General features: G+C 36.9%; 1 protein-coding gene across 3 annotated transcripts in view; it reads left to right on the forward strand.

Moving 5' to 3' along the window:
* The window catches only part of SLIT2 (slit guidance ligand 2), a 261,831-nt gene that overhangs the window by 245,070 nt on the left and 2,506 nt on the right, over positions 1-14,255 (forward strand). For 2 of the 3 annotated variants that reach the window (XM_088056235.1, XM_005517810.3), the window contains 3 exons: positions 3,605-3,759; positions 9,368-9,656; positions 13,593-13,804. In XM_088056235.1, coding sequence (XP_087912361.1) covers positions 3,605-3,759; positions 9,368-9,656; positions 13,593-13,804 — 656 coding nt within the window. Of the gene's footprint in view, positions 1-3,604; positions 3,760-9,367; positions 9,657-13,592; positions 13,805-14,163; positions 14,253-14,255 lie in introns of all 3 variants that reach the window. The other variant, XM_088056237.1, reaches the window with a different exon arrangement.

Consider the following 14,255-nt stretch of genomic DNA (forward strand, 5'->3'; position numbering starts at 1 on the left):
CACTGTTGCTGAGTGAAGCAGATACACACTTCTGGTGTTACTGGTTTTGTTTCTGTTAGTGTTATTGTTATGAACCTCCATTTCATTTCTAATGAACATGATGGTGAGTTTCTGAGATATTTGAGAGCTATCATGTAATAGTCCAACTATAGTCAAGTCTTCTGCTGTTGAGGAAAGGCTGAGGGCATACCTTATCTCTTCCTACATCCGTCTGAAAGAAGACTGTAGCCAGATGAGGGTCAGACTCTTCTCACAAGTAACAAGCAATAGGAAAAGAGGAAAAGGCCTCAAGTTGCACCAGAAGAGGCTCAGATTGGATATTAGGAAGAATTTCATCATGTGCATGGTTGTCAAGCATTGGAACAGACTGCCCAGGGAAGTGGTGTAGTCACTGTTCATGGAGCTATGTAAAAGAAGTGTAGATGTGATGCTTAGGGACATTGTTTGGTGGTGGACTTGGCAGTGCTGGTTTAGTTGTTGGACTTGATGATAGTAGAGGTCTTTTCCAACCTAAATGAGGCTGTGATTTCATCACTCTATTTTGGAAGCCATATACACATTTGTGTATGGGTGTATACGTGCATCTTGTGATACCTCTACAGATTGTGTACTATTTAATTTCTAATTCAGGATCTAGAAAGGAGTTTATTGTAGCACAGAATCTTTTACACATTTTACTCAAATCTCTTCATAATTTCCAGTTCTTACCATTTTACCCTCCCAGAATCTTTGTGATGTCTCTCGCCCTTTTTAAGGTCTTTACCTTATTTTATCCATGTTGTCTTTCTGTACTTTTGTTACCTATTAAAGCTGTCTCCTGGAATGTTTCCAGTCCTTCCTTCAGTCCCTCCTTTTTTTTTCTTCCTATCCTCCCAGTTCATAGGAACTGACTGTAGGAAGAGCCATCATCCCAAATGCACTCATCAGTCAATCTGAGAAATGAAATTATGGCACTGCCAAGACCAATAAATAATATTCATTCACTGGAGATGGTTATTTGGAAAAATCTTCTCACGTTTTGTTCTCTCTGGGCACCCATTTTTAAATGTTAACTATATTTTATACAAAAGAAAAAAACATCTTTTCATTCTGTATATTAGTTTTCATCATGTATTTATTGGAAATGTGGGACTATTTCTTCTCAGATCATTATTCTTGTACTGAGTACCAGAAGCCTTAAATCAGTTCTTCTTACAGCTTTTCATTACGATCTATGCATTCCGCTCTCATATCTCCAATGGGAAAAGGGCTAAAAGTAATGTAAGTGCATTGGCAGGAAATATTGCAGATATGCCTTGAGTTTATTTCCCCGTCAATTTAAACCACCCTTACCTAAAAGGGCTTCTCTTTCTGCAGTAAATTTTTACCAGTGAAACAGTTTAAACCAGAGGCTTTTAATAATCACTCTTATCAGAGACACATTCCCTTTACACATTATCGTTTGTATATCCCTGGAATGACCCCTTGCTTTAAAAATGTATTTTCTCTGTTGCTTTTATTATTTTAAATAATATTGAGTGAAAGGTTTAGAAGTTGTAAAATAAGTTTCCCTAAAACAAGAACATTACATTAGGGTTTCTTGCTTCCTGAAGTCAAGAAATCATATGCACTTTGATTTTTTAGCACATTTTTTTGCTGGATTCATTGAAATGTGTTAAGTAATTTAGTCATAGCATCCTTCATATTGCTTGATCAGAGCAAACAAACCTCTTGATACCTTGAATAAATCTTTCACTTTAGGAATGATAAATCCTGACTATTTCCTTTCCCCCCCATGGCAGTCCCCCTCCTGGCAGTTCCCATAAAGTGTTTATTGTGCCAGTGTCTGCTCTGTCATGTGTTTGCACTCTCAAACAGAGCTGGGTTTATGTAAAGCATGCACGCTACCATGCAGATCTTTGATCCACTGTGAGCAGAGGCTGTTCACAGAGCTGGTAATAAATGGCTAAGAAGCTATTTAATGTGTCACAGCTGTGAACGACCAAGTGTGCTGCTGATCTGTTCCATGACAAAAGCAGTTAGGTTAATTAAAACATCACTAAGAATGTTTTAAGGTAATTGCTTGATTTTTGCCTTGAGATTTAGGAACTTAATCCCTTTCAGCTATCCTGCTTCCTCAATGAGAAGAGCTAATTGACTGTGTGACTGTCCATTTCAGGCTATCATACAATTGGTCCATTTAAATAATGTTTTTCAAAGGATTAAGCTCACTTATCTGATGGTGCCCTGAAACAAATAAAGGCTTTCATGAGAATGCTTTTAATGCTGGTCTCTGGACTAGCTCACACCTTCTATGCATATATTCAGCTCTGTTTCTCAAGTGGAAAATGGACTACAAGTTATGCAAGTACAATAATATATTCAGTCCCAGAAATGAGTAATGATATTCTTCCTTCTCTGATGTACTTAACTTTGTTAGCTGCAGTGTAGTTCCTGCACTTAAGCACTTGCTACGTAGATATTGGGGCTGATAAGCACCTGAAGCCATTTCTTGTGCCTAGTAGCATAAGTAGGCTTGTCCTTATGCAGGGAAAGCACCACGCTTGAAACAAGCATTTTCACCTTGAGGACATTCAGGTATTTTCCTACTAGTGAGTTCATACCTTGTTAGTAAGCAAAAGGAAATAATATATGTAGATGAGAAAATAAAAATTAAATACAATATTCACATTCACTGTACTAGCCAGAAGCTGAACCCACTTAAATAACCATAAAGGTAACAAATAACTTTATTTCAAGTGTCAGTGGAGCTGTCTGGACCAATGATATTTTTTTATCTGGCAGGACTAAAGTTAGATGCAGTTCCATATTCCATGAAATTGTAGATATTTAATGGTAGATTTGAGCCAGTGGAGTAGAATCAGGCCTTCATACTTGCAAGATATATAAACCAAATACTCTGCAAAATGTAGGATACACATAGACTTGTGTGCAAATACGATCTTGAGTAACATCAGAATCACATAGTTGTTTAGGTTTGAAGGGACCTTAAACAATCACCTAGTTCCTTCTTTGTTATGGGCAGGGACAGCTTCCACTAGATTAAGCTGTGCAGTGCCCCATCCAACCTGATCCTGAGCATTTCCAATAACAGGTCCACAAATTCTCAGGCAACCTGTCCTGTTTCCTATTAACCCACCCTCATACTAAAGATCTTTTACTTTATGTCACTTCTTTAACTTAATAGATTCTATCTGATCTATATCTACCCTCTCTCAGTTTAAAACAGTTAGGCTGTGTCCTGTTAGTACAGGCCCTGGCAAAAAGTCTCTCTCCATCTTTCTTATAAGCCCCCTTTCTATATTGAAAAGGTGCTGCAAAGTCTCCCCAGAGTGTTCTCTTCTCCAGGCTGAGCAACCTCAACTCCCTCAGCCTGTCTTGATAGAAAAGGTATTCCAGCTGTGTCATCATCACTGCAGAAGAAGGGATGTTGTATTGTATTGGCTTTTAAGCATATGTGCATGTCTTTGCTTAAAATGTAATTTTCAGAATGCACTGCTAGAGAAGTTATGTTCTGAAACTGTGTTGACTATTAAAGGGGGAAAAGGTAAAAAACTGTTCTAACCTGACCATCAACTGTTTATTATTAATGTTTATTTTGCAGTGTGGAAACAATTAATGATGGCAATTTCCACATTGTGGAGCTGTTAGCTATGGATCAGATTCTATCTTTATCTATTGATGGAGGAAGTCCCAAGATAATTACCAATTTGTCCAAGCAATCCACTCTGAATTTTGATTCTCCGCTGTATGTAGGAGGTAAGAGGATCTTACTGCTTCTTACTAGAGGTATTATAGATAATTTACTCTGCTAACATGCTTTTAAAAACACATTCTTGTGTTTCTTAAAGAAACTCATTCACTGACATAACACCTTAAAATGAAACCTTGTCAATCATTGTCAATCACTTAAATTTTAATAAATAATATGTCTTCAAACTACACTAGTTGCTTTTTTATAATTATGTTTATTTTTTTATGACTGTAAAAATTTGTAATTTTATGCTGTTATCTAGCTTTGTATTATCCTGAAAAGTGTGCTTAACGTTGTTTGGCTACACAAAGATTTAGTAATGCCTCTTCAGAAAGTGTAGAATGGTAGCATTCTGTTTTGCTCATTTTACATTCCTGTTTCCCTGTACTGCTATCTGCAGGAAATGACAGCAGTGTATAAAGCCATGAAGTATAATTTATGTTTGGTGATCTTACTGCTTAGGGCTGGTAGGAGTTAGGACACTGGGTAAGAATGTGCCCAGACAGTTGCCTCACTGTAAGTGTCAGGGCTTGGCCTTTTTTTGTTTTGAGAAAAAAAAATAATTGTTTGTTTAATTGTTTGTTTAACTTGAGAACTTTCTCAAGAAAGTTTTAGAGCAGCTAAAGTATTTGAAAATTTTTGATCATTTGATGCCATTTACTCTGTAGTACTATGAGTTCAAACATTGTTTTAAGTAGAAGTGCCTGTTGGATTTCTGATGGGCCTGTGCAGTTTAGGTAAAAGTCAGAAAATTCAGCCAACATTTAGTGTCTCCTTACTTAGTAGCAAGTCTAAGTTCTTAGTGGTCAGAGATTGAGCATGGTTTTAAAATACTTTTTAAATGCTAGAGATTTTCATGTTCTACTTAGTTTAACCTTATACTCTTACAAGAGGCATGTAAGGAGTTTCCTTCTGATCTGTTATTTCTGTTAAAAAAATTAGTATATTCTTTTTCATTTTGCCTAATTCTTTTATGTTTGAGAATAACTTTTTAGACTTCAGCATCTTGCCTCCTTGCAAAAAACTATGCCATCAGTAGTACATTTGAATGATGCACTGATGCCTTCAGACAAGGATTTGCACATTGCATTCTTTCCTGTGTATCACTGCTGTTTGCGTGCTGTCCTATGCCACATTTGGAGGAAGGGGTCCTAGACTCTGATAAGGCACTGTGTGCTTGCTTACTTGTATTGTCCACATCAATTTTTTTCATGATTGCTGAGGCCAATTGTGCTACTTGAAAGCTGAACAGTGCAGAATAATCCTTCTGTCTGTTATAAGCACCTTTTGATGAAATGAGGCCAGACTGCCAACTGTAAACATTTCTTCTGGGCACATTCTTACCACTGCCATGTTGATTTGTGACATATGGTTCTGTTCCTTGCTTCTTCACTCTGCAGATCTGTACCTCCATTAGGAGAATCATACTAACCTGCATCGTCAGCTTCAAGTATCACAAGAACAACTTTTTGAAAGAATCTTTTCTCTTAGTGGTCTGATATCTAGGAGCAGCAGCCTTTTGCATTCTAGTGCATGTTCCTTGGACAGGTCTCATGTTTATTCTATTATAATTCTTCGCATTCAGGCTCCAAACAGACAATTATTTCTGCTGTCACAGAAAATGTTGATCCAAAAAATAATGAAAACCAATCATAGAAGCACATTGTAACAAAAAGGAAAAAACCCCAGTGGGTTAATGTTCAGCTCTTAATCTTTCCTCTTCTTTATAAAATTTATCTGTTTATGATTTTTTTAATTCTCAAGATGGGTAATTTTCACACTTTTATCTGTCTATTACCCATCTTTTTGAGATTAAATAATTTTTTTCTTATCCAACTAGATCTAGATTTTTTAGAGAATTTGATTAAACATTTTCATCAGTTAAGAACTTAAATTCTCACCAGGTTTTTATGCAGTATTTTTATCTTTGCCAAAGTCTTAGTTTGACACCTAAATCATCATGTATCTTACACTTACTCTTACCACTTTCCTGCTAAAATGGCATTTCTGATAAGCATCACCTCAGTTGGCAGGCTGAAATTCAGACTTGACAGCAAGCACTTGTACAGTGTGTGCTCTTATTCTCTCTCATGCCCTCTCTCCCTGCCTTCCCCCTTCTTCTTTTTTATTTTTTTTTTATTGTTACTCTTGGGTCACAATATTTAGCTTGATTTGAAAGGAGTAATTTAACATTATTTTTACCAAAAGTGAGCTAATAGATTTATACCTTTTGGAGTTTTTTTGCCTTTTCCAAGTTTTTTTTGTGTGGTCAGAATACACGTGCTTGTTATTTTTCAGTCTTTCTGTAACAAATTTCAGTAAATCATACTGAAAGTGCATGGCTTTTGTAAGAATTCTTAAGGGACAATCTGTTTCTTCTCAAAAATTCTTCAAAGGAGTCACAGACATCAATGATACTTCACATCTTCTCTCAGAAATTAGAGCATATTTTACTAGTTGAGAGTGGCACTTTTTTTCATGGATGTCCCTATTTCTGAGACAGGTAGAGTTTCAGCTGCTTCTCATTTGTGCCTGCTCTATTGTGGCAGCTTCTAGAATTAGATACTTGTTTTGACAGTTTTACTGTGTGATTGTTATTTAAGAGAGCCTCCTTGAACAGTAATTTAGCTGTAGTCAGGTTCAGTGTCCAAAACTTAAAAGGGGGTGGAAACTACTCTCTCACCTTGCCAAAAATAGATTTGAAATATTTGTCTGTATTGTTTGTATGTCAGTTCTTTTCCTACTGTAAAGAATCTTTATATAAAAATTATTTAAGAATTATTGCTAAAGAATAGAAGCAGGTTTTACACACACACACACCTTGGCCTTCTGATATTTGGTATCTTGCTAGAACAAAAGTTTATAGGCTGAAAGCTTGTGCATATGTTTGCATTGTGTTTCCAAATGTCTCCCTTATTAGAGAATACAGACAAAAAAAATCTGAATCATGGGTGATATAATACCTATGTATGTATCATACATACATGCTAATATGGTTCCCAGAAATCACATCTAAGTTTCCTGACACTTTCAAGTATAACATCGAGTTTAGCATTGCATTGATGTGCTTAGTTTTATACACCTTTTATTTTTACAAAGAGCAAGTTCAGTACATCTGTTCTGCTGAGGTACTTCAAGCATTTTCTATGACATCAGCTGAGTGTGGCTTTCAAGGGAGACAACAAGATGAAGGGACCTTGATGACTCTGCCCTGTCCCTGGTCTGAGAATATGGCAAGTAGATGTGAGGAAATGGAAATTCATGGTTGTTTGCAGTCTGAGTCCTTTAATATAATAGTTCAAAGCCTATTATACAGTTTGACTCTGACTGGGTGCCAGGAGCCTACCAGAGCCACTCTAACACTCTATCACCCCCGTCCTCAGCTGGGCAGGGGAGAGAAAATACAATGAATGCTCATAAGTTGAAATGCAGACAGGGAAAGATCCCTCACTGATTACTGATGTGGCAAAACTGACTCAACTTCAAGAAATTAATTTAATATATTACCAGTCCAAGTCACGGTAGATAAGGAGAGGTAAAACATTTCTTAAAGACACCTTCCCTCCTCCTCAGGCTTAACTTCTTTTCCCCTGATTCTCTCTCTCCTTCCTGCAAGCAATGCAGGTAGATGAGGAATATGGGTTATGATCAGTTCATCACGTTGTTTCTGTCACTGCTGCCTCCTTAGAGAAAGGAGTCCATCCCCTCTTCCAGTGTGGAGTTCCTCCCATGGGAGACTGTTCTCCACAAACTGCTCCTGCATGGGTCCCTTTTTTCCCATGGGATGCAGTTCTTCAGGAACAGGCTGCTCCAGCACGGGTCCCCCACAGGGTCACAAGTCCAAGGAAAACCTGCTCCAGTGGGGGCTCCTCTCTCCACAGGTTTCACCTTTCTCTCTCCACAGGTCCTGCCAGGAGCCTGCTCCAGCACAGATTTCCCATGGGGTCACAGTGTTCTCAAGCATCCACCTGCTCCTGCATGGGCCCTCCATGGGTGCAGGTGGATCTCTGCTCCCCTGTGAACATCCATGGGCTGCAGGGGCATAGCTGCCTCACCATGGCTGCACGGGAATCTCAGCTCCAGTGCCTGGAGCAACTCCTTCCCCTCCTGCTTCCCTGACCTCATTGTCTACAAAGCCATTCCTTATACATTCTCATTCCTCTCTGGTCACATCTGCACAATTCCTCTTTTGTTGTTTTTTTCCCTTTATAGATCTGTTATCACATAGCTCTTGCTACCATCACTGACTGGCTCAGCCTAGGCAGACTTGGCAGGTCCGTCCTGGAGCCAGCTGGCATTGGCTCTCTTGGACACTTCTCGCAGCTTCTCGGAGAAGCCCCCTCTGTAGCCCCCCTCACTACCCAAAACCTGGCCACACAAACCCAATACATTTATTTAACTGATTAGATCAAAGGTTAGGCTCTTGAACAGTATGGATACAATATTGTTCATTTCTGTAATCACCGAAGCCTAGCACGAATGAAATCACCTCTAAATGAAATGCAGGTCTGCTTATATTTGCACAGTATTTCCACATCACTCTTAACTGTTCAGAATAATATAGAAAATTATTAGAAGTATCAGTTTACATGGTTAAGGAGCAACTATGCATAACATTCCTGCTTTCTTGTCATTATCTAAGTACCAGAATGAAAATTGTTGATTTTGTCTAGGAATAAACCTATGCAGCTAATAATATTTACTTTCAGGTAAACAGATCCTTTTTAATAATCGGTGCAGTTTGATTTCCTTTATTTGTGAGTCTCAGGACTTATTCTGGCATTTGTGTATTAATTATTAGAAAGCAGTATCTTAAGGACTATCTACTATAGACTAATGTGTTGGCAATCAGTTAAAAGAAAACAAAAAGCAAGGGGTAGGAGTAGAAGAAACTTCATGTTTACAAGAAAAAGTTTGATAGTAATACTCCTTCTGAGTTATTCTCGAATTATTAGTATAAGTGCATCACATACACCTACTGCTCTAATTACATATGTAACTATAGACTGTAACAGGAATTACTTTGAAAATGGTCAACCCTGGGGACATCTGCATTATCTAAATTATCTAATTATCTAAATGTATACACACAAGTAGTTTCATGTTGAATTATTGTTATTACTGACTGTTTTAGACTGTAATGGCAAACTGTGAATGGCTTATAGTTTTATTTTATTGATATGTGTTTGAGACGTGCTAAACAAAAGTATTTTGGTTTTCTAACCTCAACCTGTTAAACTGTCCTTTCCAATAAATTTTCCATAGCAATATTTCACATTTGAAATGTGTGTGTTAGCTCCATTTTAATGAGCTGGTCCTACTAAATTCCAAAACTGACCTTTTCACAGCTCTGAGCTTCCTTTCTGATGAAGTCTTATATTCATCTCTTAAGTGTGACTTAAAGACTTACAGGTTTGGAGCTGGTTTACATGCATGCTTGAAAACCAGGACGCTTTCCAAAAAACTAGATTATTCTTCATGGTTCTAGTCTGAATAGCTGAGAATAACTAATTAAGAATAAGCATTGCTTTTAAAGTGTTTTAAAAATAGAGAAAATGGTATAGAAAATTGTGAGATTATTGCACTGATCATTTTCTATTATTAATTTCCTAGGCATGCCCGTGAAAAATAATGTAGCAGCTTTACGCCAGTCACCAGGGCAGAACGGCACTAGCTTCCATGGTTGCATCCGTAATCTGTATATCAACAGTGAACTCCAGGACTTCAGAAATGTGCCACTGCAAGTGGGAATTCTGCCAGGTTGTGAGCCTTGTCATAAGAAAGTTTGTGTGCATGGCACATGCCACGCCACCAGCCAGTCAGGCTTCTCCTGTGAGTGCGAAGGAGGATGGACCGGACCACTCTGTGATCAACAAACTAACGACCCATGTCTTGGAAATAAGTATGTCCTTCCTAAAGAAAAAGCAGTATAATAATAATAATGTGCATATAAGTCTCCTGTTATGTGTATTTTTTGTCATAAAATTCACACTTGCAAGAAGCAACATAACCTGGGCATGTAAAAGCGAAAACAGCATCCAGGTTATAGTATATATTCTTTCCATAATCCTAATGAGGGAAACTCCCAAATTTAGAGGAGCAGATTCACAATTGTCCCTGAAGTTCTGCCTAAAGCCTGGGAGGTGCTCTTACATACTTCTGTATGGGCTTCTTTTGTAATGAGATGCATTCATGCAACTCTGGGTATGACCCTTGGCACAAAAATAATTTTGAAGAAGCTGCAAATGGAAAAAAACCTCTATTTGCTTGTTTTCAGTTGTACAGAATGAGGTAATAAAAATAGTAGTAGTAATAGTAATAATAATAATTTCTACTATGATTTTGAAAAATTATACAATGGACATATCTAATATATTATATTTTCAGAGTACACCTTCAGGTTTTAGAAGGAAAATAGATTTCAGTCTTTATGAACTTCTGTTTCAGTCTGTCTTAATTCTATTTACTGATTTGAGCAAAAAATTTTTGTTTAGATATTTATATATATATCTATAGAGAGGTTCTTGTATATAAATGTGTGGAGCTAGAAAAAGATAGGTATAATTGTTTATATTATAGTATTGATATCTATGCATATTCATCTTTCATATTTACTGTAGAGACATTTAGATTGGGTTCATGGACTCCCAGCACAAGAAGATCAGAAACTTCAGAAGTTCAAAGTTATACTGTATTTACTGATCTTGGGCAACAAGATGTCATTCTGTTTCTCCTTACCACTGTCCTGATTACAGTTTGACAAACTTTTTTTTTTTTTTTTTTTAATAAAGCAAGCCTGCAGCTTTTTCAGTGCAGCATTTGCCAATGTAATTTTTGACTTTTAATGACCAGTGGCCTAAGTTTGCTAAGAGATTCTAATAAGATAATTTTCAACTCCCATGTAAAATGACGCTTAAATCAACTTTTTACATAGTGTGTGCAGAGTCTGGCCCTTTAAAGTTTTATACAGCAGTTAGAATGCTTTGCAACACAGTTTTCTTTATATTGGTTATAGACTCTTTCAGTACCTTTAAGTTTTGATATCTTGGTACAACTAAGAGTAGTCAAGTTTTGAAGGATATCATTATAGCTTTTTATTTTTTATTGGTCTTTTTCTTAGGCTGTCCTCTTTAACATTAACGAAAGGTAGTCACAGCAGGTTAAAAAATGCAAATGTGACTTTATATTTCAATACTTCAGGATTAAAAAATAACATCAAACTGTACTCACAAGTTCTACTATCAGAAAAGCCAGAGAATTTCTTTAAACTGTCCTTGAAATATTAGGTTCTTCATTGGTTCTTATAACAGTCACACCCAAACTGAGTGCTTTTTTGCAGCAAATAGCCAAGTTATCAGTATCAGATGCAGGTGGTATCAAAGACAGAAGTGAGCACAGCCTTAATATTTTGTTTGCCCTTTAAAGTTTTGCACTTGTTTCAGCTGTATACAGCTGTATTCAGCTGTGAGTTTTTAAGAGAGAAAGCCAAACCAAAATTTTTTATTTGGAGTGGAGGGGGGTTTCGTTATTCTTTACTTCCTGGGGATTTTACTTCTGTGTTTCTTGATTCATCTCTAAATTTTCTATTGAGTAGATGCATTTTATCCATCTAATACAGTTCGACATTCTGCATTATCTGAGCAACAAAATTGTCACTGTGATCTCTGTTTCAAAAATGTAGGTGATCTGTTAGAGATCCCTGCTCATCATGGAAAGATTCACAACACATTTACCTACATCTAGGTGTTTGAATTCAAAATCCAGTGACCAAAGTTTGTTCTCTACTCAGTAAAGGAATAAGCACATTTCAAAAGAATAAATAAGACCTCAAGTTGTCTAACCATCCTCTAGATAAGCTCATTTCTCCCCATGACTGACTGTGTCTGGAGCTTATGGCAGTTATACATCCAACTTGAGTGCCTGACACAGGTACCTAAAATTAGATGAGATGAAACTGTGCCCGAGAATTTGCACTTAGCTTGATGTTCCTTTCAGTACAGTCTGAAGATGAAATTTAGAGCTTCAAAGAGCAGGTGGAAACAAAAGTATGAGAGTTGGCATTAGCTAAAATTTAATCATCTTCTAAGTCAAAGCAAAACTTTACCAAAGATCTTGATACAGATTGCTTTGATATCTAAAGCCTGTATAGAGTATGACAGGATGTGTCAGTGCCACCTGAGTAACTTTGTAGATCAGATGTCCTAAAAGTGGATGTTTTATAAATGGTGAAAAGATCAAATGCTGAACATAATGAAAACTAAACAAAAGCTATCTACCCTGTGATACTGTCTAAGCTTTCCATTTTGAGTTGCTTAATAACAGTCTTGGAATATCAGACTTCAACCACAGGAAAAAATTTTCATTTTTATAGAGAACATGCTTGCTTCAAAATACAGACTAATAGAGAGGTTGGAAGTGCTTAACCTATTAGTTTTATATTTGCAGGTTTTAATCCCAAAGTGGTTATGTTGTCTTAAAAAATTAATAATTAAATGTTGCTCTTAATAGAATACTCCTTTTAAGATGACATGCAATTTTAGATGAATTTTTGCTATCTTCAAATTGAAACAAATTCTTTTATTTTAGATCAAGTGTGACTTTTATATTTTTTTATCTCTATTTTTTCATTTATTTAGGTGGCTTTCATTTATTTAGGTCATAACACACTAAGGAGGTTGTAAGTCAAGAGTCATACACTATAGAGAGGAAAAACATTAGAGAGCAGAAGCATCAGGAAGGGCGACTTGTATGTCACGATTGCATTCCTCCCCACAAAGTAATTTTCACTGTGATCCCCCTTGGAAACAGTGCATGTAGACAGAGAATTTTTCTACAAAAACAAGAGTTAAAGAGGATAACATTATTTTTGGAAGGGGGTTATTGATCCTGTGCTGGCAAATGAGGAAAGGGAAGTATTTTCATTCCAAGTCATTGGTGATAGTTTCAGAAGATGAAATCCCTTAATGGTCAGCTTATAGCTAGGAATGGGTAATTAAGCATCCTCCTTTTGGAAAACACCACCTCTCTCTCAAAGAGAAGAAAGACCAGTTGTGTGTTCCCATACCACTGTACATCAATACTTACCAGATACAGATTAACTCACAATCTTTTTTGTCCTAACAACAAGATTTGAGCCTGCCACAAATGTTTCTTGAAGCTCAACTGGGAAATTTAGCTGCTTTGATCACTTTGGGTGAGACTTGATAATGCACAGCCTCATCTAGTGTGAGGTTTGGTATGAATTCTGGGTGACTGCTGTTGCCCTGCAGTGAAGCACAGACCTGCCTCAGACATTAGAGGACCCTGCTACTTGCAGTTGGTAAGACAGACTGATGTATTTGGAGGAAAATGTTCAGCTTGAAACTACCATTGCTTGAGTCAGAATAGTTTCTCTTAGGAAGTGCCTGACCTGTCTTTATGCTGGGAGCCCCATATTTCATGAGTGACAATATGGAGTTCCTTTTAAATGATACACGAACCAGAATTTCAGGTGAGTTTCTTTTTATTTTGGCTTGATTTTGCTGTGTTCTTCTCAAAAGCATGCTGAAAATTTAGGTAGACAGGAAATGTTGTTTTTAGTGGTTGTGGCCTGTGAAATTTTTCCATAACACATCTACAGTGGCTATTTTCTGGTGAGAGGGAGTTCTGTACTGCAGCTTGTTTTGTGTAAACCTGCATACCAATTATAAACCACTTCACTGCATCTCACTGAGAAAGTCCATTAGAAACAAAAGCAATTACTTCTGAGTACAGTCCAAAGTATTTGTAGTTAATGTTGCTTAGCCTGAACTTTGATGAATAATTTATTTTTATTCTCTTGGGCTTGTTTCCCCTGTAGATGTGTGCATGGTACCTGCTTGCCCATCAATGCATTTTCATACAGTTGTAAATGCCTGCAGGGACATGGGGGAGTCCTCTGTGATGAAGAGGAAATGCTGTTTAACCCCTGCCAATCCATCAGGTGTAAACATGGCAAATGTAGGCTTTCAGGACTTGGGAAACCATATTGCGAATGCGGCAGCGGATACACGGGGGACAGTTGTGAAAAAGGTAAAAAAAATTCATTAATGTTGTTGTGGTCTTAGAAAATAGGCTTTTTTAGTAATACATGAACAGCCAAGCACATGAACAGCCAAAAACATGACCAATCTTTTTTTTTCCCACAACACAAACATTTGTTGCTTTTTTTTTCTACCATAAGAATTTATCTTGATGAGAGAAAAGTCAAGCCTTTCCCATGAATTTATTTACATTTTGAGGATTTTTTCATCAAATGTTTTTCTGTGAAAACATTTCTTTTTTTTTTTTTGCCTTTATTCAGAAACACATTTTTACTATATTTAACTATTACCTTTTACCTGCTGTATCTTTCTGTATTTATTGTTTCTCTACCTTCTGCAACTGAGAAGCCAAATCCAATGATTCTGCTCCTAGTTTTATCACAAACTCTACTTTTGACCTCTCAGCTTCAACTGATTTATCACAGCGAATTATGCAGGTG

The sequence above is a fragment of the Pseudopodoces humilis genome, chromosome 6 (genome assembly GCF_049639895.1).
Source record: "Pseudopodoces humilis isolate 2021_Gansu_Grassland_sample_001 chromosome 6, ASM4963989v1, whole genome shotgun sequence".
NCBI lineage: Eukaryota > Metazoa > Chordata > Aves > Passeriformes > Paridae > Pseudopodoces > Pseudopodoces humilis.